Below are 27,382 nucleotides of genomic sequence, written 5' to 3' on the forward strand. Positions count from 1 at the left end.
GGATATTGAGGGGTACATGACATTCAAGAAGAATAGGAAGTTAGGTAAAGGTGGAGGGGTAGCACTGTTAATCAAAGATGGTATTGGTGCAATAGTTAGAGATGGCCTTGGTTCAGGAGATCATATGTAGAATCCATTTGGATGGAGATGAGAAATAGTTGGGGAGAAAAGTCGCTAGTGGGAGCTGTCAACAGGCCCTCTAACAGTGACCATAATATAGGACAAAGTATTCAAGAGGAAATGTTGGGTGCGTGTGATAAAGGGATGGCAATAATTATGGGTGATTCTAATCTACATATAAAGTAGAAAAATCAGATTGGCAGTAGTAGCCTGGGTGAGGAGTTCTTAGAATGCTTTTGGGATAGTTTCTTAGAGCAGCATGTTCTGGAACCAACCAGAGAGCAGGTATTGTGTAATGTGACAGGATTAATTAATAAGTAGAGGCACCTCTAGGTAGCAGCGAACACAATATGATTGAATTTTACATCCAGTTTGAAAGGGAGAGGAGACTAGTATTTGAAAAACTAGTATTTTAAACTTAAATAAGGGCACTATGTGGGCATGGAAGCTGAGCTAGTGAAATGAACTAGGCTAGAGGATGGATCAATAGAGAAGCAGTGGCAGACATTTAAGGGGATATTTCAAGATATTCAGAATAAGTATATTCCTACTATAAAGAAAAAGTCTAAGGGGAGGATCTACCATCCGTGGTTAACTAAAGAAGTTAAGGAAAGCATCAAACGTAAGGAATGATGAGGGGCAGGACAGATGATTGGACAGAATGTAAAGAACAGCAGATAATGACAAAAATGTTAATCAGGAGAAATAAATTAGAGTATGAGAGGAAGCCAGCTAGAAATGTAAAAATGGATAGCAAGAGTTTTTCTACAGGTTTTTAAAAATGAAAAGAGTAAGTAAAATGAGTGTTGGTCTTCTAGAGAGTGACAACGGGGAGTTAATAATAGGTAATAAGGAAATGGCGGAAGAAATGAACAAATATTTTGCCACTCCCTTCACCATAAAAATTCTTAAAAGTGGTGGCTAATGAGGTAGTAGATGCGTTGGTGTTAATTTTCCAAAATTTGCTAGATTCTGGAAAGGTTCCATCAAACTGGAAAGTAGAAAATATAACCCCTCAATTCAAGAAGGGAGGGAGGCAGAAAACAGGAAACTAAAGGCCAGTTAGCTTGATGTCTGTTGTGGGGAAGTTGTTAGAATCGATCATTATAGATGGGCACTTAGAAAAACCCAAGATCAGAGAAGAAGCAATTCTGTCATAGAGTTATGCAGCAGAGAAGCAGGCCCTTTGGCCCATCATGTCCATGCCAGCCTTCAAGCACCTGTCTATTCTAATCCCATTTTCCAGCACTTGGCCCTTAGCCCTGCATGCTATGGCATTTCAAGTGCTCATCTAAATATTACTTAAATGCTGAGGGTTCCTGCCTCTACCACCCCCTCGGGCAGTGTGTTCCAGATTCCAACCACCATCATCTCCAGTCCTCTGGGACCTCACCTGTAGCCAGTGAGGATACAAAGATTTCTGTCAAGGCCCCAGCAATCTCCTCCCTTGCCTCCCTCAGTACTCTGGGGTAGATCCCATCTGGCCCTGGGGACTTATCCACCTTAATATTCTTCAAGACGCCTTACACCTCCTCTTTTTTTGATCTCAACATGATCCAGGCTATCTACACACTCTTCTCTTGACAAATCGACCGCTAAGTCCTTCTCTTGGTGAATACTGATGAGAAGTATTCATTTAGTATCTCTCCCATTTCTTCTGGCTCCACACACAGATTCCCTCCTCTGTTGCTGAGTGGCCTACCCTTTCCCTGGCTACCCTCTTGCTTTTTACATATATATAAAAGGCCTTGGGATTTTCCTTAATCCTGGTTGCCAGTGATTTTCATGACCCCGTTTAGCCCTCCTGACTCCTTGCTTAAGTTTCTTCCTACTTTCTTTATAGTTTCCACGGGCTTCATCTGTTCACAGCCTTCTAGACCTTACGAACGCTTCCCTTTTCTTTTTGACTAATCTCACAATATATTCATTATCCAAGGTTCCTGAAACTTGCCATCCTTATCCTTCATCCTAGCAGGAAAATGCCGGTCCTGAATTCTTATCAACTGATGCTTGAAAGCCCCCCACATTTCAGTTGTTGATTTTCCCTCAAACATCCACCTCCAGTCTAGATTCCTCAGTTCCTGAGGTGGATAAGGTAGTCAGGAAGGCATATGGCATGCTTGCCTTCATTGGCAGGGGTATTGAGTATAAAAGCTGGGAAGTCATGCTGCAGCTGTATAGAACCTTGGTAAGGTCACACTTGGAATATTGCCTGCAATTCTGGACGTCACATTACCAGAAGGATATGGAGGCATTGGAGAGGGTGCAGAAGAAGTTTACCAGGATGCTGCCTGGTCTAGAGGTTATTAGCTATGAGGAGAGGTTGGAGAAACTCGGATTGTTCTCACTATAGCGACAGAGATTGAGGGGCGACTTGATAGAAGTTTACAAAATTATGAGTGGCATGGACGGAGTAGATAGTCAAAACTTTTTCCCAGGGTGGATAAGTCAATTGCTAGGGTACATAGATTTAAGGTGAGAGGAGAAAACTATAGAGGAGATGTGCAAGGCAAGTTTTTTATGCAGAGGGTGGTGAGTGTCTGGAATTCACTGCCAGAGGAGGTGGTGGAAGCAGATACAATTGTGATGTTTAAGATGCAGCTTGACAAATACATGAATAGGATGGGAATAGAGGGATATGGACCCTGGAAGTGCAAAATGTTTTAGTTGACGGGCAATATGATCGGTGCAGGCTTGGAGGGCCGAAGGGCCTGTTCCTGTGCTGTACTTTTCTTTGAAACGCTCTTTGAAACTTTGTAATTGGGAAGACCCAGCATGGTTTTATGAAAGGGAAATCATGCTTAATCAATTTATTGTAGCTTTTTGAAGGAGTAACATGTGCTGTTGATAAAGGGGAGCCTGTAGACGTGCTTTACTTGGATTTCCAGAAGACATTTGATAAGGTGCGACATCAAAGGTTATTGCAAAAAATAAAAGCTCATGGTGTGGGGATAACATATTCGCATGGATAGAAGATTAGCTGGCTGACAGAAAACAGAGAGTATGCATAAATGGGTCTTTTTCTGATTGGCAGGTTGTGATGAGTAGAGTCCCATAGGTTTCTGTGCTGGGGCCTCAAAATTCTACAATTTACATCAATGACCTAGATGGGGAGAGGCTGAGTTTGCAGATGACACAAAGATAGGTAGGAAAGTATGTTGTGAAGAGGATATAAGGAGGTTGCAGGCTGATATAGGTAGGTTGAGTGACTGGGCAAAGATCTGGCAAAAGGAGCATAATGTGGTAAATGTGAAGTGGTTCACTTGGCAGGAAGAATAAAAAAGCAGAGTATTACTTAAACGGAGAAGGCTACAGAATTCCAAGATGCAGAGGGATCTAGTTGTTCTCGTACATGATTCACAAAAAGTATGCAGGTACAGCAAGTAATCAAGAAATTCTATTCTTTATTATGAGAGGAATTGAACATAAAGGTAAGGATGTTATGCTTCAGTTATACAGGGCATTGGTGAGACCACATCTCAAATATTGTGTGCATTTTTGGTCTCCTTATTTAAGGAAGGATGTAAATGCATTGGTTGCGGTTCAGAGGAGGTTTACTAGATTGATACCTGGAATGAACGGGTTGTCTTATGAGGAAAGGTTGGACAGACTGGGTTTGTTTCCATTGGAGTTTAGAAGAGTGAGGGGTGATTTGATTGAAGTATATAAGATTTTGAACAGTCTTGACAGGTAGACGTTGAAAGGATATTTTCTCTTGTGAGCAAATCCAGAACTAGGGGACACTGCTTTAAAATTAAGGGTTGCCCTTTTAGGATAGGGATGAGAATAAATTGTCTCTCAGAGGGTTGTGCAACTTTGGAACTCTGCCTCAGAAAGTGGTGGAGGAGGGGTCATTGAATATTTTTAAGGTAGAGGTAGATAGATTCTTATTAAGCAAGGTAATCAAAGATTATTGGGGTTAGATGGGAATGTGGAATTCGAAACACAATCAGGTCAGCCATGATCTTATTGAAAGGCAGAGCAGGCTCGAGGGACTGAATGGCCTACTTCTGCTCCTATTTCGTATGTTCAACTATGCCTTGTGACCAGGCATTCCATGTTGTAATAACTCTGTGTAAAGAAACTTCACCTCATCCTCACTCCTCATTCTCTTTGTGATCATTTTGATGAAACCATTGAAGCTACGCCCTTATATGAGTTATGGGTTGGATAAAGTAGCAGAGAATTAACAATGATTCCATCTTTATTTTCACCACTAGAGGTCATGTTGGATCCCAAGAATTTGTCCTGATGTTTTTGAAAGTTGGAATACCATGTCATCAGACCATCAGGCAAATAATAAAAGTTTGATTTACTTACAGGTGGAGTAAAGACAACTAGAGAGAAATAGCAAGGTCAATTTTTGGCCCCTCCTTTGACTCAGCAGAAGGTAAGAAGAGCAAGAGTAGCAACCACCCAACTGGATAAATGTTGGTCTGGCTGGGACATCTAACTTTGATAAAATTGATGAGCTGCTGGTCCAGAGGATGGGAAAATGCAGCTTTTAGAGAAATGACAGAATACTTTAAAGAGATTTAAAAGTAAGTTGCTGCATATGAGCGTAAAAACTCTGTTGACGTTTGAAATGCTCAGAATGCATTCTTCAAGATTTTGGAGGTAAGAAAGTGGCTGGCAATACCCAATAGTTGGTACAGTGGGATGTTGAAGCAGGAAAATGAGTTTGTGGGCATTGCTGTACTTGTCCATTTGATAGCTGCCCATTGCTGAGGTGGCTACAAAGGACAGGAGAGGGAGACACGTCCTGCCCTGAGGATGTTGGGATAGCATATCTGACAGGAGTGTATGGCCATGCTCATTTCCATGTGCACAATTTGCAAAACCTAGGAACAAAAACAGAAGAAAAGCTGGCTACATTAAGGAAACAGTCTTAACAATGTACCCATAAGTTCCATTTACTAGTTAATACTCTATGGATGCACATCACAAAGTGTTGCCAGTACCATGCCAAGACTGCATGCAACATATGTAACTGTTATTGCAGCCATGGATTCTCACATAAAAGCACAGGAACACAATTTAATTGCATGCTGCATGGTACCATCACCAAATGTGCTGCCCATCACTGTGCACATGCTCCTTGTAATACGACATGTCATGACTTCTTCCTTACTTGCACAATAAGATTACAGTACATGGGATTACATAGGATATACAGCACAGAAACAGCCCAACCAATCCATGCCAGTATTTATGCTCCAATTGAGCCTCCTCCCATCTCTCCTCATCTAAATCTATCATTGTAACCCGCAGTCCTGGAATTCCCTCCCTAAATGCTATTGTTCTTCACCTCTCTCTTTCTCTTTAAAAAGTTTTAGCTCAGTGGTAACACTCTTATCCCTGAGTTGGTGGGCTGAGGGAATAACCTTAGTTCAGAGACAGCACATAATCTAGGCTGGCACTCCAGTTCACTACTGAGGGAGCGCTGTACTGTCCGAGGTGCCATCTTTCAGATTTAACATTAGCTCAATGTGTGCCTTCTTAGTTCAACAGAAAAGATCTCACAGCACTATTCAAAGAAGAGCAGGAGAATCCTTTCACTGTTCTGGTCAACATTTATCCCTCAAACAACACCTAAAACCAATTACCTGGTCAGTTATTCTTTGTTGTTTGTGAGATCTTGCTGTGTCACATTTCCTACATCGCTACGTTGACTGTGAAGCACTTTAGCACATTCTGAAGTTGTGAAAAGCGCTATATAAATGCAAGTTTTGTTTTTTCTTCATTCTCTACCTTTGAACCTTCTAATATCTTCCTCTTTAGTATGGTCCCAATTTTTCTCTGATTATGCTCTGAAGTGCAATGGGACATTTCCCTACATTAAAGGTATCATTTAAATCTAAGCTGTTGCTTGTAACAACTATTGTGAGCAAACTGATGCTGCTAGTGCATTTCTATTATTGTAATTTAATTCTTGGCAGCGTGAACAAAGAAATTGATATAAAACAGCAAATGCTGGAAAAACTCAGCAGGTCTGGCAGCACCTGTGGAGAGAGAAACAGAGTTAATGTTTTGGAAGTGAGAGACTTTAGAAGTGCACAAGGTCTTGAACCAGTGAAAGTGGACAAGCTGTGAAGAACAAAAAGGGAATGTCTGTGACAGGTTGGAAGGCAGGGGAGATTAAATAACCAAAAGTGCAAGACCAAAGGAGTGATAATGGGACAAGTAAAGAAACAAAGGATGTGTCTAGAGGAGATGTAAATGGCAGGGTCCTGAATTGCTGCCATTCAAAAGCAAAGGGAGTAGGAGAGAAGCAAGAGAAAAAAATCAAACCAGCAAAGAAAAATGAAACAAAGATGGAGGCAGTGGTTATATGATCTAAAATTGTTGAACTCAATGTTAAGTTCCGAAGGTTGTAAAATGTCCAAAAAATGCGGTGCTGTTCCTCGAGCTTGTGTTGAGCTTCTTTGGAATGATTTACTTGTACTTCTTTCAATTTAGTATACTGTATTTGCTGCACTCTCTTAACTCTTTTCTACACTGGGGAGACCAATCGCAGACTGGGTGACCACTTTGTATAAGACCTCTGTTCAGTTCGCAAGCGTGATCCTGGGCTTTCAGTCATCTGTTATTTTAAATCTCCACCTTGATTGGTCTCTGACCTTTCTGTCCTTGGCCTGCTGCAGAGTTCCAATGAAGCTCACTAAGTTTAAGGATCAGCATCTCATCTTTCATTTGGCACTTTACAGCCTTCTGGACTCAACAAAGTTCAACAATTTTAGATCATAACTTTTCCCAGTTCTGGTGAAAGGCTACAAACCTGAAAAGTTAACTCTGTTTCTCTCTCCATAGGCACTACCAGCCCTGCTGAGTATATCCATAATTTTCTGGTTTTATTTTAGATTTCCCGGATCCACAGTATTCTGTTATTGTGTTACAGAAATTCAAGTGACCTTTATTCTGAACAATTCATTTCTGTCTGTGGTTCAATATAATTCCAAGAGATTTCACCACATGACCTGCAACCCCCTCTCCAACTTAACCACAAATATACAACATATCGTAGCATTTGCCATTCAAGTGCCAAGCAATGACCACCCCCATCAAGTCACCAAGGCTCTTTTGACAGCACCTTCCAAACTCACGACGTCTAGCACCTAGAAGGACAAGGACGGCAGACACATGGGTACACCATTACCTGGAAGTTCCCCTCCAATCCACTCACCATCCTGACTTGGAACTATATCACCGTTCCTTCACTGTCGCTGGGTCAAAATCCTGGAACTCCCTCCCAAACAGCACTGTGGGTGCACCTACACCACATGGACTGCAGCGGTTCAAGAAGTCAGCTCAGCACCACCTTCACAAGGGAAATTAGGGATGGATGAAAAAATGCTGGCCTAGCCAGTGACACCCACATCTGGTGAAAGAATTAAGTAAGAGAACCTAACCGTCTTCCTTTGACATTCAATGGTATTACCATCGCTGAACCACTAGGACCAACATCCAGGGGGTTATCATTGACAAGGGACTGAGCTGGAATGGCCATATAAATACTGTGGCTGCAAGAGCAGGTCTGAGGATTGGAATCCTGCAGCAAATAACTCACTTCCTGACTCTCCAAAGTGCCAACCATCTACAAGGCACAAGTCAGGAGTGTGATGGAATACTCTCCACTTGCCTGGATGAGTGCAGCACCAAGAGCACTCAAGAAGGTTGACACCATCCATGACAATGCAGTCCGCTTGATTGGCACCACATCCACTACCTTAAACATTCACTCCCTCCACCACTAATGAGGAGTGGCAACAGTGTGCACCATCTACAAGACGCACTACAACAACTCACCAAGGCTCCTTCGATAGCACCATCCAAACCTGCAACCTCTACCATCGAGAAGGACAAGGGCAGCAGACAGATGGGAACAGCATTAACTGCAAGTTCCCCTCCTCGCCACACACCAACCTGACTTGGAAACATATCGCAGTTCCTTCACTGTGACTGGTTCAAAATCCTGGAACTCCCTCCCTAACAGCACTGTGGATACCTACATCACATGGACTGCAGCAGTTCAAGAAAATAGATCACCACCACCTCTTCAAGGGAAATTATGGATTGGCAATAAATGCTGACCTAGCCAACAATGCCCATATCCTGTGAAAGAATAAATAAAAGATAAACAATAATACATAATAAACAAAAGTATCAGAAGAAAACAAAAAGAATCACACAATTTCTTTTCATGTTGCTATTATTTTTCTCCATGTTTGCTTCCAGCAAAGTCTCAGAAGTTAATCCTTAATTCCTGGTGACTCCAGGATAATCAAGCATCCCTCAGAGAACTCCATTGCAGCGCTGTATAGTGTCAGGAGAAAGACAAGGCACACCCCCTTTTTACAGCACTAGCTGCCGTCTGGTAAGTTTAAATGTCCAGTGTGAATGTTAGTGAATGGGTGAATAGGTGAGTGGATGAATGAGTGAATGGGTAGGGTGGGTGAGGTGGTGAAATAAGTGGGTAGAATGACAGGTGGTACAATGGCAGGTGGCTAAGGTGATAAGGTGGGTAGGGTAGGTGAGGTAAGTGGGTAGGGTCGTGGGTGGGTGGGGTGGCAAGTTTGTAGGGCAGCAGTTTGGTGAGGTGGCTGGTCAGTAGGGTGGTAGATGGGTACAGTGGCAAGTGGGCGGTGTTGCAGATGAGTAGTACTGCTTTAGGATTGAAAAGGTTAATGTTTGGAACTGGAGGAACAGTACCACACACATGATGATGTCAGAGACACATGACCAAGAGTTGAGAGGGAGAATGCTTCTAGGTTAGACTGAGTAACACCTAGTCATGTATATTTGTATATATATAATGATTAAAACAAAAAAACTGCGGATGCTGGAAATCCAAAACAAAAACAAAAACAGAATTACCTGGAAAAACTCAGCAGGTCTGGCAGCATCGGCGGAGAAGAAAAGAGTTGACGTTTCGAGGGATCATGAGGACTCAAAAAGTCAACTCTTTTCTTCTCCGCCGATGCTGCCAGACCTGCTGAGTTTTTCCAGGTAATTCTGTTTTTGTTTTTGTTTTATATTTGTATATAGTTCTGTTTATCCAACAAAGCAGTCATTGTTCAGATTTACCAATATCTGAGAAGTCACAACTAACATATAACATGGTGGCAGCTGTGAAGCACCGTGAAATCCCAAAAAATCAGCTTTAAAGAAGTTTCCAAGTCTGAGCTAGAAAAGTGGTGCCAGAATTGCAGAACTCAGTAAGACAGCTGAAAAACTCCAAAGCTGCTTCACAAGAAGTAGAAGCAGGAAGAGTCAGGAAATCAACTGCTCAACCCTTTAAGGGCTGTACCACAGCACGTGCTGGTCCATGAAATAATCCCGATCTGGCAATAGAGTCGGGGAACCTATCGACAATCAAGGAAATTGTAAGCAACCCTTAAAAACTTCAATTTAAAGGTGCAGTAAGCAGGCAGCACAGGGAAAATTCCATTCTTAATGAGCATTGGTTTCGAAACATTACACATGGTGAACGCAAGGCAGCAAACGAACAGAGAAAAAAACAAATGGCTGCAAATATTCAATGGTCTCAGGGGGAAGGGGGGGTGGTAGGAGGGAAGGAAGGAATGAATAAAGCATAGTAGTAACTTCAAGCAAAGGGTTTTAAAGGCTTTGCAGAGTTTAAGAGGCAAATATCTAAAAGCAGCAATCATTGATCAGTGTGGGAAAACTACATTACTCAAGAGAAGTTTAAAAACTTAAGATAAACCACCTAGAGCCATAGATAGAGTAGCCTTGGATTCCAAACTTATATTATCGGGGAGATTTGGATTTACGGAAAGACCAAATCAAACTCAGAATTGGGCATATTGGAGGAAAAGTTTCTTAAGGTTCAGAATTGCCTCGGAATTGGACACTATGTCTGAAGCTGAGCAAGTCAGTACATTACTGTACTCTAAAACAAAAACAGAATTACCTGGAAAAACTCAGCAGGTCTGGCAGCATCGGCGGAGAAGAAAAGAGTTGACGTTTCGAGTCCTCATGACCCTTCAACAGAACTTGAGTGAGTCCAAGAAAGAGTTGAAATATAAGCTGGTTTAAGGTGTGTGGTGGGGGGGGGGGGGGAGAGAGAGAGAGAGAGAGAGAAGTGGAGGGGGTTGGTGTGGTTGTAGGGACAAACAAGAGTGATAGAAGCAGATCATCAAAAGATGCCACAAACAACAGAACAAAGAACACATAGGTGTTAAAGTTGGTGATATTATTTGTTTTTTTTTCATTACTGTACTCTATTGGAATAATAGCGGATTATGTTATTGCAAGACAAGGCATTAATGTGACCTTGAAGAAGTCTTAAAAGTCTTTGATAATTATTTTAACTTAAGGAGCAACAAGATTCTAGAAAGGGCTAAATTCAAACAAAGAGTCCAGAAACCAGGGTAAACCAATAGATGCTTTTGTCAATTGGCCTTTACAGACTGGCTGAAGGTTGCGAATATGGAGACCTAAAGACAGAATCAATACAAGACCATAGTTATCAGTGACACCCCATCAGACCTATTGCAAACCAGGGAAGACTTAACCTTAGAGAAAGCAATACAGCTGGTAAGACAAACAGATGTCCATCAACAGAGCAGGGCAATATTGAGAGGTGAAGAAAAGTCTTGGCTCAGGAAACCTCCAGTGACCAGACAGTTTATTAAACATAGGAATGTCAAAGAAATTCCAAGGAAGAAGATGCCATTTGGTGGAAAAATACAAGGCACCATTAAACTATGCCAGCACTGTGGCACCAAAAAACCCCACAGGCACAGTGTCCTGCAAGCACAGCAGAATACTTTCACTGCAAAAGGGTTGGACACTTTTGTAAGCTGTGCCAACTACAGCCCCTAACTTTACAGGTTATTAAGAGAGAGATCTCACACACAAGGCCATTAATGAAATTGATAAATTTCAACAAGAGGAACAAGAATGTTTCCTGGATGAGATCAAAGAGGCCAGTACACATACTGGAAGACAGATATTAGTGTCAATAGACAGACCATCAACTTTAAACTAGATACTAAAGCAAGTGTTATGCCTTTATCAGACAAAGAATCATGGTCAATAAACAATGCCTGAAGCCAACTGAAAACCATTTATATGGTCCAGGAGAGATCAAACTACAAGTCAAGGACATATTGTAGGCAACAGTCCAGTACAAGGGAAACAGATACTGGAAACATTATATGTTCCACGGAACCATGAATTCTCCCTTTTAAGTCAAAACGCATGTGTAGACGTCAGCCTCATCAAGACAGTGGAGGACATCAATCAACAGACATTCAAGGACGACATCAAAACTGAGCACCTGAAACTATCCAAATGCACTGAAGATCTGGATTGGGACTTCTGCACTGATTTTTTGACACTCATCACAGAGATTTATAATCCAGCCCTTTTCCAGGAAGATGTCCAGGAGGGGGTGCATGAATTTCTTCTCAATTAGACCAGGGTAATTGAGAATGACAATGATCCTTCATCACTTCGTAGTTCGGCGCAGAAGATGGAAGTGAAATTCAAGTGACAGAGTACGCTATTACAATACCACATTCATCCAACAGTGGTGACTTTCTAGAAAGTACATCTGCACCTCTCCATCCACTAAAAGTGGTAGTCAAGGATGCTAGCAGTCAAACAAGTCCAGAACTAGACCAGAACCAAATCATAGAATGTCCACCTCTTCTACAAGGGAGGACACTGACCTTGTTGCTACACCAGACCTGCTGCATTTAAACAGAAAGTAAGAGATTGCTCAAATGGTTTGCTCATAGCTTCCTATCCTGCCTAACTAATTATCTCCAGAGTTAGCAGTCCAGGATTATCCAAGAGTTCATAAACGAGAGGCTACAAGGCATCGTCACTCAAGAATTAAAGAAAGACAAACAAAACCGTCAAAAGGAACCAGGGTAAACTCAACAGACATAATATGGAACATGCAAAATGCAAAGAGAGACATAACCCACAAAATCCAATCAACGGAGAGAGATAAGTGATCAACAAAAGTATAACAGCAAAGAGAGAAAGAAAAAAATCAAGTCCAGATCCAGGTATGAGACCAAGGCAGAGAAGGAGTAATTGTCCAGAGGGATGACAATCAACAGAGATCCTATTTAGTACATACTTCAGAAGGTGCTATGAGAAGGAACAGGAGAAATATTATCTTCATTCTTCAAAGACAACCATCAATCATACATTTGGAAGAACCAGATGTTGAGTCACAAACTGACAATGTACCCAATACTGCAATTCTCACCAATGACCAACCAAGTCAAGAAAAAGGAGTTCAGAGAGACACTACTGATCTTTCAAGTCTGACAAGAACACAATTAGGGAGAGTTGTGAAGTCTCCTGACAGATTGAATCTATGGAGTTAGAGATTTGGTGAGGATGATGGGTTGATATATAAATATAAATGCAAAAATATATATGGGCAAAGACTTGGGGGGATATATAGTATTAGGGTTGAAAGGGTTAATATGTGGGACTGTGGAAACAGTACCACCCAAATGATGATGTAAGAGAGACATGACCAAGAGTCAAGAGGGAGAATGTTTTTAGCTTAGACTGAATAACACCTAGTCTGTATATAGCTCTGTTTATCTAATAAACCATCTATTGTCTCAGCAATTATTCCTCAGACAGTCACAACCAACAGAGAATGGCAGGTGGGCTAGGTGGTAGATGGGTAGGGTGGCAGGTTGGTGAGGTGCTAGGTGGTAAGGGTTGCAGGTTGGTGAGGTGCTAGGTGTGTAGGGTGGCAGGTGGGGTAGGTGGTAAATAGGTAGGATGGTAGATGAATAGGTGGCAGGTGGTGAGGTTGTAGTTGGTGGTGACAGGTGGCAAGGCAGTATTTGAGTAGGGTCACAGGTGGGTACGGTACCAAGGGTGGATAGGGATAGCCAGGTTGGGTCGGAGTTGGTCGGGTTGGGTCAGGGGTTAATCAAGGGGTTAGTCAAAGGGTTAATGGGTTAGTTGGGGGTTAGGTACATAGCCAAGGGTCGGGGGTAGTTGGGATGTCAGTGTGTGATTGAGGGGTCAATTCTGTAGTTCCTCAGGAGTTAGACGAGGATTTTTCTGTCTAACATTTCCTGGGTAATGTTCCGGTAAGCCCCACAGAACTATCCAAAATCTCGGACTCTAGTTCAGAGGGTCCTAGGGAGCAGGGGAATTGTCCATCAGAAGCTTAAACTTCCTGGGCAACTGGCACAGATGTCGGCACACTGGGACTTCCGAGAGGTCCTGAAGTGCATTTGGGGCATGCGTGCAGTCTCTGCTGATCTGGACCTAGACCCCTATTTCTAAGCTCTATTAATCACTTTCTAAATTACCTTCAACAAGTTGTGCCACAGACATAAAGGTCCTTGGTTCTTGGACCCCTTTATCCTTTAGTTTACATTGCCTCTCTTCGTTCTTCTAAAAATGTTTCACTTCACACTTCTCTGCATTGAATTTCAGCTGCTACGTGCCAACCTATTCCACCAGCCAGTGTCTTATGGCCTCTTGAACAGCCTATATTATGTTCCTGTTACACTTAGTGAAATGTGTATAAAAATAAACTACTGTGAATAAAGTTTCTAATGCAGAGCTCAATAAGCATAGGTTACAGTATCACACATGGACTGTATCTGCAGAGAGAGCTTTTGCTTCAGGGAATAGCGAATGTGAGCTGTTTGTAGTCAGTGGAACAGATTTGGATGACTACGAGTCCCAGCAACCCCAGTTAGTGGTTTGTTTTCCGGTTCCTGGAACTGGGAGTTTCGAGGCTAAAACTGTTCGGAATTGAACCCACACAGAGAGCAGCTGTTAGCCCGGGTACTGTCAGAAGTAGCTGCGCGTTTTAAAGAGCGAGGTCACCTGTCCAAAGATCGGTGACCTGAGCTGATACTGAACGTTTTCGGGTTGTTTTACTGATACGGTTTTTTACCCCCTGCAGACGATCGAGGACGAAGCTCCAGACTGTTCTCCACAGGCTTCGACCTACCTGTGTGTTTCAGAATTCCTTCTGTCCTAAGACCTTGAAGTTCAGTGTTAGAGATGGCTAATTCAGAGGTAATGTTTCCCTCATTGTCTATTTTTTTTTACTAGTTCAAGACTTAGCTCTGGTTTTATGAGTTATGGGGATGTTGTGCAGTATTTCCTCCAATTGAAAGTTTCCCCTTTGCTCTTTTACTCTTTTTTGCTGGTCCGTCCTAATTTGTTCTTTGGAGATGTGACTCAGGAAGGTAAGGGCAGAAGAAGCCGTTCTCACCTACAAGCGTGGATGGCGAAGGTTTGTTTCCCAATTGAACAAGATCCACATTTTTTTTTTTACTCGGCATCTATCTGCACTGCATTCCATTATTAACCATAATCGCACTAATTGTAGCACAAACAGAACACTTTCTGGTTCGAGACCCTACTTTCAGTACACAATCCGTTTCTTACACTGAAGTGCTACAGGACTAGATAAAGATACAGGATAAAAAAAATCTGCCTGTTAAAAGAGAAGATATGCTCAAATTTCTGTTCTGTCAGTTTTACTCATGGCATCTATTCCCTTATTCTTAACTCTTTCCTTCGGCTCTCCCATCAGTCTTGGCATGATGGGGTTATGCCAGTTGGTGTTGCCTTTTACGCCAGGGGCATATTGATTCTTAACCTCCCCTGCATCTTTTTTTGTTCTCATGAGATGTGGTGTTGCTGGTAAGGCCAGCATTTGTTACCTATCCCTAATTCTCTTTGTCCTGAGAGACAGAGGGTGAGTAAGAGTCAAACACAATGCTGTGGGTCTGGAGTCACATGTAGGCTAGACCGGTAAAGGTGGCAGATTTAATTCCCTAAAGGGCATTAGTGAATCAAATGTGTTTTCATGACAATCAATGATAGTATGTTGTCACGATTACTGAGACTTTATATATTCCAGATTGTATTAATTGTATTTAAATTCTACCAGCTACCCTGGTGGGATTTGAACCCATGTCCCTAGAGCATTAGCCTGGGCCTCTGGATAACTGGCCCAGTGATATTACCACATCATCACCATCTCTCCAACAGTTTTGTCCTCGTGTTTTCTAACCTGGGGTGAAAAAATCTTCTAAATGAATGCAGATGTCATTATTGTGCTGAATCCTGTGTTTGGAGCTTATTTCCTGTCCTTTCCCCATCGATTCAAGGATGTGATTTTGTCATAAAATGAAACCGTTAAGGGAGGATCTGTTGGCTAATGTAGTATATTCCTGTGTGTTGCAATTGACCTTGTTATGTAAAAATTAACATGTGTTGCTGCCCTGGAGCAACCTGCAAATCTAACATGGAATATGCAGCCATTGCTTAGTTAAGGAATCAGTCCAAATTGTTACAAAATAACTTCAAATATTTATTGATCATCAGCTGATAGCATTACTGTGCATGTTATACCAGTACAATTTTGCTAGACTTAATTGCATCTCAACTCTATAGTTCTTTGTATAATGTACATTTTAAAGGGGAAATATTTTATGTTATATTTACACAATGCTAAATGTTAACAAAAGAAGCTGTTTGCTGCATTTGGACTTGGGCTGCTTCTATTTCTGAGGAGCCACAAATGGTACTGAATATTGTACAATCATCAGCGAACATCTGACCTTATGATGGAGGGAAGGTCATTGATGAAGCAGCTGAAGATGGTTAGAAACATGAAAATAGGAGCAGCAGTAGATCATTCGGCCCTTTGAACCTCTTCCGCCATTCAATATGATCATGACTGATTTTCTATCTCAACCCCATACTCCCGCTCTCGCTCCACACCCCTTGACATCTTTAGAGTCCAGAAATCTATCTATTGCTTATTTAAATATATTCAATCACTTGGCCTCCACAGCCTCTGTGGAGAATTCCTCAGGTTCATCACCCTCTGAGTGAAGAAGTTTCTCCTCATCTCAGTCCTAAATGTTATACCCTGTATCCTGAGAATGTGACCCCTTGTTCTAGATCCCCCAGCCAGAGGAAACATCATCCCTGCATCCAGTCTGTCCATCCCTGTCAGAATTTTATATGTTTCAATGAGATCCCCTCTCATTCTTCTAAACTCCAGTTGGAGCCTAGTTGGCCCAATCTCTCCTCATACGACAATCCTGCCATCTCAGGTATCAGTCTGGTAAACCTTTGCTGCACTCCCTCTATGGCAAGTATGTCCTTTCTTGGGTAAGGGGACCAAAATTGTACACAATAATCCAGGTGTGGTCTCACTGAGGCCCTGTACAGTTGCAGTAGGACATCCTTGCTCCTGTACTCAAGTACTCTTGCTATGAAGGCCAACATACCATTTGCCTTCTTGGCTGCTTGCTGCACCTGCATGCTTGCTTTCAGTGATTGTTGTACAAGGACACCCAGGTCCCTTTGTACATCTACATTTCTCAATATATCACCAATTAAATAATACTCTGCCATTCTGTTTTCATACCGAAGTGGTTAACTTCACATTTATCCATGTTATACTGCAACTGCCATGTATTTGCCTACTCACTCAACCTGTCTAAATTGCCTTGAAGACTCTTAACACCCTCCTTACTGCTCACATTCCCACCTAGTTTCATGTCGTCAGCAAACTTGGAAATATTACTTTTGGTTCCCTCATCCAAATCATTGATATATATTGTGAATGGCTGAGGCCCAAGCTCTGATCCCTGTAGTACCTCGCTAGTCACCTCCTGCCACTCCGAAAAATACCCATTTAATCCCTACTCTGTTTCCTGTCTACTAACCAATTCTCAATCCATGCCAATATGTTGACCCCCAATCCCATGTGCTTTACTTTTGCACACTAACCTTTTATGTGGGACTTTATCAAAAGCTTTCTGAAAATCCACATACATCACATCCACTGGTTCTCCCTTATCTATTCTGCTGGTTATGTCTCAAAAAACTTCAGTAGTTTTGTCAAATATAATTTCCCTTTCATAAATCCAAGTTGCCTTTGTCTAATCCTGTTGATACTTTTTAAATGTCCTGTTATCACATCCTTTATAATAGGTTCGAGCATTTTCCCTACTTACTGATGTTAGGCTAGCCGATCTGTAATTCGCTGTTTTCTCCCTTCATCCTTTCTTAAATAGTGGGGTTACATTTGTCATCCTCCAATCTGCCGGTACTGTTCCAGAATCCATAGAATTTTGGAAGGTGACAACCAACACATCCACTATTTCCATGGCCACCTCCCTTAGTACTTTGGGATGTAGATTATCAGGCGCTGGGGGTTTATCGGTTTTTAGTTGCATTAATTTCTCCAGCACTATTGTTTGAGTAATACTGATTTCCTTCAATTCCTCCTTCTCACTGGACTCTTGGTTCTCTAGCATTTCTGGGAAGTCATGTGTGTCTTCCTCTATGAAGAACTAAAGTAGTTGTTTAATTGCTCTGCCATTTCCTTGTTCTCTATTATAAATTCTTCTATTTCAGACTGTAAGGGACCTACATTTGTCTTCACTAATCTTTTTCTTTTCTCATACTTACAGAAGCTTTTACAGTCCACTTTTATGTTCCTTGCAAGTTTACTCTCATACTCTACTTTTCCCCTCTTAATCAATTTCTTGGTCCTCTTTTGCTGAATTCTAAATTCTCAGTCCTCAGGTTTGCTACTTTATATGACTCCTCTTCGGATCTAATACTGCCATTAATTTCTTTGTGATTAGGCAGGTTTTCCTGTTGTGTTTTTGTGGTAGAAAGGAACGTATAACTGTTGTAATGCATGCATTAGTTCCTCAAATATTAGCCATTGCCTATCCACCGTCATGCCTTTTGTTGAAGTTCCCCAATCTGTCTTAGCCAACTCATGCCTCATACCTTTGTAATTTCCTTTGTTTAGATTTAGAACCCTAGTTTCAGATCAAACTACTTCAGTTTTCATCCTAACGAAAAATTCTATCATGTTATGGTCACTGTTCCCTAAAAAACTCCTCACAACAAGATTATTAATTAACCCCTTCTCATTGCACAATACTAAATCTAGGATAGCCTGTACCCTAGTCGGTTACTTGACATGCCAGTCTAAAAAACCATCTCGTACACACTCTAGGGATTCATCTGCTGTAGTATTATTGCTAATTTGGTTTGCTCAATTTATATGTAGATTAAAGTCACTCATGATTACTGTAGCACCCTTGTTACATGCAAGTCTAATTTCCTGTTTAATGCCTTCCCCTACCTTATCACTATTGTTTGGAGGCCAGTTGACAATTCCCACTAATGTCCCTTGTTGCTTCTTAGCTCCAACAAGACTGATTCTACATCTAGATTTTCTGAGCCAATATCCTCTCTCACTGATTTCATCCTGAACTAACCAATGCCACGCCACGTCCTTTTCCCTTTGTGCCTGTCCACCCTAAATATCGAGTACCCTTGGATATTCAGTTCCCAGCCTTGGTCACCCCGGAGCCATGTCTCTATAATCGCAATCATTTCATATCCGTTTACATCTATTTGCATTGTTAATTCATCTATCTTATTACGAATGCTCCGTGCATTCAGATACAGTGCTTTTAGACTTGTTTTTTTTAACATTTTTACACTTTTTTTTGTTCCTATTTGCCGCTAACCCTTGTTCCCTCTGCCTTCCACTTTTTGTTTTCTACTTTTCTGTCTTTCATTCCTATATTTGTCTCCCTCTCTTGTGTCTCCCCACTCAGGTTCCCATCCCCCTCCCAATCTAGGCTGGGCCTAGGACAATACCCTGAGGAACTCCTGCAGCAATGTCCTGGAACTGAGATGATTGACCTCCAAGTATGTGGGTAACAGTCACTCATCTGTAATCTTTTCCCCTGAATTGGCCAATTAATGGCCAGAGGGTGGGCTAGCTGCCCAACTAACGATAGTAGGTGGGCTCTCGAAGCCAGAGGGCCAATTGGAGACCCACCAGCAGGGAGGAAGCCTTTGAAGGTAAGTGAGGGTGAGGGTGTCCTAAGATGGAGGTAGACTCTCTCCAACTCTTTTAAAGTTAAAATAAAAAACAGAAGCAGCAGCCTGGCTATCATTGTAGAGGTGGGTTGTACCCTTCCACAGAGCAGCCTGCAGTTGAAATGAAGCAGGCAGGGAGGGCCTAAGAATCCCTGGAGTGTTGCCTGCTCACCCTCCCCAATCTGCTGCAGGATCGCCACTTCCAGGTAGCTCATTGAATGGCAGAGCAGACTCGATGGGCTGAGTAGCCTACTTCTGCTCCTACGTCCTATGGTCTTATAGCTGCCCTGTTCCCTGCAGCTGCTGGGAAACTGGAAAATCCGTGTTGACCTCCGGCAATAGGCCTTTAATTGATTGAGTTGGCTACCCGCTGTTTGCATGTGGGTAATCCTGCCCCTCTCCAACCCTCTTCAGGAAAATGGTCCAGGATGAAGCTATGAAACCGGCTGGCCGGTGACACGAAATTGCACACCTGCCCACCTTCGGCAGGGCCTAAAAATTAAGCCTCATGTGTTTCTAAAGTGTAAAACAAAGTTACAGAAAGTTTATAGATTCATTTTTAGAATTGGCATTTTGGGACCATTCAAGACTATACTTTTAACATGTCACATTATCAAGCATTATCATTCATGCTTCAACGATGACAGAGATGATGAGTGTGTTTCTTGGTGTGGTACCAAGCTCAGACCATGTCAGTATTGAATGTTGTGCAAGTCGAACTTTTTAATAAATGCCAATGATTTCATATCCCATAGGGTGCTAAGCTATGGGGTGGAAGATTTGTGGGAAAGATAGATCCAATTATGGAGAAGTTTAATTCCTCCATACGTTACGATAAGCGAATGTGGGCTGCAGATATTAAAGGAAGCAAGGCCTATGCCAAGGCTTTAGAGAAAGCTGGACTTTTAACAAAAACTGAAATGGATCAAATTCTAAATGGAATGGACAAGGTAAGAAATTTTGTAATGAACTGGCTTAACACTTAACTATCAAAGTAATGAGCTCTTCTGACCTTAATCCAACTTTAGTCTGTTCATCAGTCTGTTACTGAAGCGTTTGTGCAAAATAAAATCACCCAGGGATTGAGTTAAATGGAATTCCATTTTTTAGTTCAGATGGCATATATAGATTAGGGCTTTCTGGTTGTGCTCTTGACAGCTCATAATTATTCTCCATATCTATTTCAATGAACAGAAAAATGCTGAGAACACACGTGGGAAATCCCAACTATAACCCCTCCAAGCTCATGTTTGTTCAATTCACATTCAAATGAGCCCCACACTACAACAGTTGTCTCACTCCCTGATACAATGCAATATGTTATGGTCTTGAGCAGAATATCACCAGGCCAGATCCAAGGGCTTTGTACTTCAGCAATGTCATGGGGAATCAGATCATTTAAGAACATAGTATGCACTGAGCAGATCGAGTGGTTCAAGCTTTTCCTCCACTTTTCCTGTCTCAGTCATATAGTCTGATTCAGTTGGCATATTCTGTTACTAAGTCTGATGAAAAATCTTGTTGTTTGGATTCCATCAGTTTGTGTCATCAGTTCAAAACGAAATGCTCACCCATCTTTTATGCATTGAGTTCAATGTTTGCTTTGTTGTTCATCCTTTAGCGTACCTAGTTCATATGCGATTACCCATGTTCATTTTAATTCTAATCTTACTCTCATTTGGTGAATATTCTTTTGTTCTAAGTCTTGTTTTGCAGTTTTGAATGTTTTCTTAGTTAACCTTGGTGTAGTGTGCATGTTGAAATTACGAAGTGCCATGAATTTTGACAGACTGGTTAGGTGCTAATATTGACATTTTAATGTGGATAGGTATAAAATCATACAATGATAAATCACAATGATAAATGGGCATTCAGCCCATCATGACTGTGCTAGCTCTTTGAAAGAGCAATCCAATTAATCGCAGTTGCTTCTCTTTCACATTAGGTCTAATTATTTTCTAACTGTAGGTATCTAATCCTTCTATGAAGGATACTGTTTAACTTTCTTCCTCTATCCTTGCACTTGGGCCATTCCAAATCATAACAATTTATAGTTGAAAAGAAAATGTTCCCTATCTCCACCCTGGCCTGGCCAATTATCTTAAAACTGTCCTCTGGTTATTGATTCTGCTTTTGGATGAAACAGTTTCTGTAGTGATTGAAGCTATAGCTTTTCCTACTGCCTATTAGGGGCCACTTGATTGTTCTTGATGAATGAGCCCTAAGCGTGGGTAATCCGGTGGGGGGAGCTTTTTAGTCATGGACCTGGTTCAAGCATGTAGCTTCTAAAAGAGCTCTATAATAAAGTTATCTGTTTCGAGTAGAAACCTGTCTGGTACATATAGTCGTTAGAGTTTCTCATTTGCTCTGTCAGAACCCTTCATAGTTTTGAATACCACCATTTAATCTTCCCTTAACTTCCTGCTCTAAGGATATCAATCCCAGTTTCTCTGCTGTGTGAATCTGTTGAGTGTACATGTTACAGAACTTGAATTGCATTACTTATCTTCCTTGAAAAACTAAACACTGAAAGCTTGTCTCCTTATTTTTACTGGAGGAAATGGGATTGTTTTTGTGCAAATGGTACTTCAGGAGCTGTGAGATTCAGTGCTAAAAGGTTTTGGTTTCAAACTGTTAGATTTACGAAGAATGGATAAATGGAACTTTCCAGATTAATGAAGGAGATGAGGACATTCATACAGCCCATGAACGAAGACTGAAGGTAAGCGTGGCCACTAAATATATCTTTCTTACAGAATAAAACAGTAAGTGGGTAAGCTCAGAAACATCCAGATATAGGTTTGGAAATAAGTTTGAATTTATAACCTTGATTACTTTCATTGATGTTGATGTTCTATCTGGTTCAAGATCCATCGCAATTTGACATCGTTATGTTAGTGACGTTATTTTTGTGAAATAACCATCTTATCAACTGAACGTGTGGTTTGATGCTAACTCGTCTTATTTTTCAAAGCTCTTGTACACAGCAAGGAATTCAAGAACATGGGAACATTAGAGTTGGTGCATCAGGAACAATCTCAATGATTAACATTTTAGTTGCTACATAGGTCAGCCTACCTATCAGCATGTACAACAATCATTAATTATTTTAAGAGTAGCTGGTGGTGGCAAACATTGCTCAGGCTGACCCTGTGTTTTAGGTAGGGGATCAGTCCTAATTATCTTGCTCATTTTAATCTTTTTAAATGCTTAAGCCGCCAATGTGGCCTCTTGTCATGAATTGTTTCGAAATGCTGAATTTACTTCATGCTATTTTTATTGATTGGCAAAGTTGGAATGTGTTTTAATTTATTGTTTCATTTAGTTTGTTGTTTTATAAATGGGTTTGGGTCCTGTGCCTTTATAAGTGGTCTTGCAGATAATTAACTAATCTTAATGTCAAAATGGAAGATTGTAGTTATTAATCAGGATTGTTGCAGAATTAGCTAAAACTCATAATTTTTTTAAATCCAAGTAACTATTCTTATTGCTCCAACAACTCATCGACACCAACACCCATCTAGGACCCTCCACCCCTGCCTGTCCCTCCGTCCCCACCCCATCTTCCAATCCCAGCCCCAGCCGTGTATTCACTATACCCCCTGACCTTCCCCTATCCGATGCTGAATGTTCAGTGCTCAGCAAAGGACTTAGTTTCATACCTTTACGCCCTCACCTCAATGAATTTCGGGTTCGGCATGATGCTGAACTCTTCTTCCGCCTTCTTCGTCTCCGGGCTCACTTCTTTGGGCAGGAGTCCTCTCCCCGTTCAACGGATCCTTTCACCCACCTCCAATATTCTCCTCCACCTGGACCCCTCCCCCTGGATTCTTACCTTCTCTTGATCTTTTCATTGAAAACTGTTGGCGCGACATTAGTCATCTCAATTTCTCTGCTCCTCTCACACATTCTAATCTGTCTCTCTCTGAACTTACTGCACTCCATTCTCTCAGGTCCAACCCTGACATTGTCATCAAACCCGCTGACAAGGGTGGTGCTGTTGTTGTCTGGCGCACTGACCTCTACCTCGCAGAGGCTGAGCGTCAACTCGCAGACACTTCCTCCTACCTCTCCCTGGACCATGACCACACCGCTGAACATCAAGCCATTGTTTCCAGGACTGTCACTGACCTCATCTCCTCTGGGGATCTTCCTCCCACAGCTTCCGACCTGATAGTCGCCCAACCTCGGACGGCCCGCTTCTACCTCCTACCCAAAATCCACAAAAAGAACTGTCCCGGTAGACCGATCATGTCAGCGTGCTCCTGCCCCACAGAACTCATTTCTCGTTATCTTGACTCCCTTCTCTCTCCCCTTGTCCAATCCCTTCCCACTTACATCCGTGATTCCTCTGACACCTTACGTGACATCAACAATTTCCAGTTCCCTGGCCCCAACTGCTTCCTCTTCACCATGGACATCCAATCCCTCTACACCTCCATCCCCCACCAGGATGGTCTGAGGGCCCTTAGCTTCTTCCTCGAACAGAGGCCCGAACAATCCCCATCCACCACTACTCTCCTCCGTCTGGCTGAACTTGTTCTCACACTGAACAATTTCTCCTTCAACTCCTCTCACTTACTCCAAATAAAAGGTGTGGCAATGGGTACCCGCATGGGCCCCAGCTATGCCTGTCTCTTTATGGGGTATGTGGAACATTCCTTGTTCCAGTCCTACTCCGGCCCCCTTCCACAACTCTTTCTCCAGTACATCGATGATTACTTCGATGCTGCTTCATGCTCTCGTCGGGACTTGGAAAAATTTATTAATTTTGCTTCCAATCTCCACCCCTCCATCATTTTCACTTGGTCCATCTCTGACGCTTCCCTTCCTTGACCTCTCTGTCTCAATCTCTGGTGATAGATTGTCCACCAATATCCATTACAAACCTACCAACTCCCACAGCTACCTCAACTACAGCTCCTCACACCCCGCTTCCTGTAAGGACTCCATCCCATTCTCTCAGTTCCTTCGCCTCCATCGCATCTGTTCTGATGATGCTACCTTCAAAAACAGTTCCTCTGACATGTCCTCCTTCTTCCTTAACCGAGGTTTTCCACCCACGGTCGTTGACAGGGCCCTCAACCGTGTCCGGCCCATCTCCCGCGCATCCGCCCTCACTCCTTCTCCTCCCTCCCAGAAACATGATAGGGTCCCCCTTGTCCTCACTTATCACCCCACCAGCCTCTGCATTCAAAGGATCATCCTCCGCCATTTCCGCCAACTCCAGCATGATGCCACCACCAAATACATCTTCCCTTCACCCCCACTGTCGGCATTCCGTAGGGATCGTTCCCTCCGGGACACCCTGGTCCACTCCTCCATCACCCCCTACTCCTCAACCCCATTCTATGGCACCACCCCATGCCCACGCAAAAAATGTAACACCTGCCCCTTCACTTCCTCTCTCCTCACCGTCCAAGGGCCCAAACACTCCTTTCAAGTGAAGCTGCATTTCACTTGCATTTCCCCCAACTTAGTCTACTGCATTCGTTGCTCCCAATGTGATCTCCTCTACATTGGAGAGACCAAATGTAAACTGGGCGACCGCTTTGCAGAACACCTGTGGTCTGTCCACAAGAATGACCCACACCTCCCTGTCGCTTGCCTTTATTTGGCTATTATTATAAACCAGGCCTCATATGAAAATAAAAGCGTCGGCTGTTCAAGACTCCACCCTGCTCTCTTGCCCACATGTCTGTCCTTGGCTTGCTGCATTGTTCCAGTGAAGCTCAGCGCAAACTGGAGGAACAGCACCTCATCTTCCGACTAGGCACTTTATAGCCTTCCGGACTGAGTATTGAATTCAACAACTTTAGGTCTTGAGCTCCCTCCTCCATCCCCACCCCCTTTCTGTTTCTTCCCCCTTCCTTTTGTTTTTTCCAATAAATTATATAGATTTTTCTTTTCCCACCTATTTCCATTATTTTTAAATATTTTTAAATCTTTTATGCTCCCCCCACCCCTACTAGAACTATACCTTGAGTGCTCTACCATCCATTCTTAATTAGCACATTCGTTTAGATAATATCACCAACTTTAACACCTATGTGTTCTTTTGTTCTGTTGTCTGTGACATCTTTTGATGATCTGCTTCTATCACTGCTTGTTTGTCCCTACAACCACACCACCCCCCTCCACTTCTATCCCTCCACCCTACCCGCGCCCCCCCCCCCCCCCCCCACCTCCACATACACCTTAAACAAGCTTATATTTCACCCCTTCCTTGGATTCACCTAGTTCTGTTGAAGGGTCATGAGGACTCGAAACGTCAACTCTTTTCTTCTCCGCCGATGCTGCCAGACCTGCTGAGTTTTTCCAGGTAATTCTGTTTTTGTTTTTTAACTATTCTTATTAGTTATTGTCACTGTTGTTCAACAATATTTTGTGTCAAGGAACCAGAAAAATAGAGAGAAATATTCAAAGTGGTGATGGGGCAGATCCTGAACAGCTGTTGGAGGAGAGTTAAGGGAGGAGACCAACGACATGGTTGAAGAATTCCATTTTTGAGGAAGATATTAATCATGGAAAGAAATGCAGCAAAGTTGAGATGTTTGGGGATTCCAGCATACAGGAATGTGATGAACGAACACTCGATCATTGAGGGTACAACTTTTACAATTAGAGGTTTATAAGATTATCATATTTTGGGACTGTGTCTTTAGCATAAATGAAGGGGGTCGTGTGACCTGTTCTGCAGCCTGCCTGACAGTAAGCCTAGGTGGTTTGATTGTTAGAAATCAGAGGAAAGCTTAGATTGTTTTACTGAGGTATTTCCACTGAGCAACAATGACAGCAGTCTCTGGGTTTACAATGAGTTAGTCTTTGAGTCTCCCAAACCCCTAGAAAGGTGTTGTTGTTATCGTGTTGTAAACAGCTATGCTGCAAGCTGTCTGTTTACTTCTAAGATGAAAGAGAGTTGGGATCATGGATTGTTAACCTTGCATCTAGGTAGAAATACTAATTAACATGTTTCATGTTGCCATGGAGAAAATGGCAGAGGAAACCATTTCTGAGATCAGGCTTCTCTCCAAATCAATGAATATCACAGGCAGCAGAAGTTTTGTGTGTTCAGCTGAGAGAAATAGCTGCTTGACTTTGCGAGCTACCACACCAGGTGCACGAGAGAGACATTCTCTAGTCAAAGAGACGCATTTTGCAGCCTTCTGCAGATGCTGAGAGATTTGTTCTGGTATAGCCAAGGGAAAGAAGGATCATTGGAACAGGCTTTACTGCTGGTGGTGGATATAACAAACCCTCCAAAAACTGCGGATACAGGAACTATGGGAACCTATTGGAAGCTTAGAGAAACAGTGCACTGTTTACTTTAAGGACTGTAATTCCATGGAGAGTGCGATAAATATAAAAGGGAACGTCCCTTTCTGTAGTTTAATGTATAAGTTGCTTACAAAAAGAAAATAGCATTTAGTCAATAGTGTATTTTAGTCATTTGTTACAGTAAACCGGAGTGATTTGATTTTTGGAGATCAAGGGAAGGCTTAGATTGTTTTACTGATAAGAAGGTGCAAGGTACTTTCACTGATGTTTTTGGAAGGATGAACAAAGGTATTAGACACCTCAAATGAGTCTTCTCCATTGCACCCATGTTGTTATTTTTGGTGGTGTTTACATGTATACTACAAAAATCATTTGTCTCTTTCCCCTCTTGATTTGGCAACTGGAAAAGAGGGAAGGAACTTTAAGGAGAAGCCTGTGTCAAATAGGACATGTGTACACACATTTATGGTGCACACAATTATTTGGATAAATTTGGTTTTTTTAGCTATGTTTGTGTAACAGGCTGAGAAGTTGCAGCAGGACATATGCAACAAGAATAATAGGTTTTTTTTGCAATAGGAAAACTTTTCCTCAATGGTTTCCCAATGTCACAACCAAAGTGTGCTGCACCTGTAAGGAAGCAATAGCCCATATTTGTCCTCCCTTGGGCTTCTTGCAAGGTCCAGGGAAACTCTAGACACTGGCCCATTTTCTGGCTCAGCTGTAAGCCTAAATAATTGGATGAAATTTGGAAAATGGCAGCAGGCTTGGATTGTCAAGATTGGGATCTTATGGAGACTGAACAAGATCAATGACCCTTGGTGCTAAAGTGAACTTTGAGATCAGGGGGAGAATTAAAAACTCATTGGGTGCCTTCAAGGCTTCAGCCAGGTACTTTAGTCAGTGGGGATACAGAGGCTTACTGTAGCACCAGGTTTTCATGAGCCATCCCTGCACTGCATGAGCTACGTTGGGAGCAGATTCCAAAATGAAAATAGAATGGGCTTGCTAGGAATCCCTCTCTCTTCAGTTAAATTGCTATGCTGGATCTGTGCATACTATAGGGACAGACATTGTT

The 27,382-nt window shown here is 42.2% G+C and overlaps 1 protein-coding gene across 3 annotated transcripts in view; it reads left to right on the top strand.

Annotated features, from left to right (window-relative positions):
* Nucleotides 1–8,469: 8,469 nt before the first annotated feature.
* The window catches only part of asl (argininosuccinate lyase), a 40,464-nt gene continuing 21,551 nt past the window's right edge, over nt 8,470–27,382 (top strand). Inside the window, exons 1-4 of one of the 3 annotated variants that reach the window (XM_041198433.1) lie at nt 8,470–8,494; nt 14,048–14,163; nt 19,782–19,976; nt 21,665–21,748. In XM_041198433.1, coding sequence (XP_041054367.1) covers nt 14,149–14,163; nt 19,782–19,976; nt 21,665–21,748 — 294 coding nt within the window. In that variant the 5' untranslated portion in view covers nt 8,470–8,494; nt 14,048–14,148. Of the gene's footprint in view, nt 8,495–13,846; nt 14,164–19,781; nt 19,977–21,664; nt 21,749–27,382 lie in introns of those variants that run through there. The other 2 variants (XM_041198432.1, XM_041198434.1) reach the window with 2 other exon arrangements.

Source organism: Carcharodon carcharias, chromosome 10 (assembly GCF_017639515.1).
Source record: "Carcharodon carcharias isolate sCarCar2 chromosome 10, sCarCar2.pri, whole genome shotgun sequence".
NCBI lineage: Eukaryota > Metazoa > Chordata > Chondrichthyes > Lamniformes > Lamnidae > Carcharodon > Carcharodon carcharias.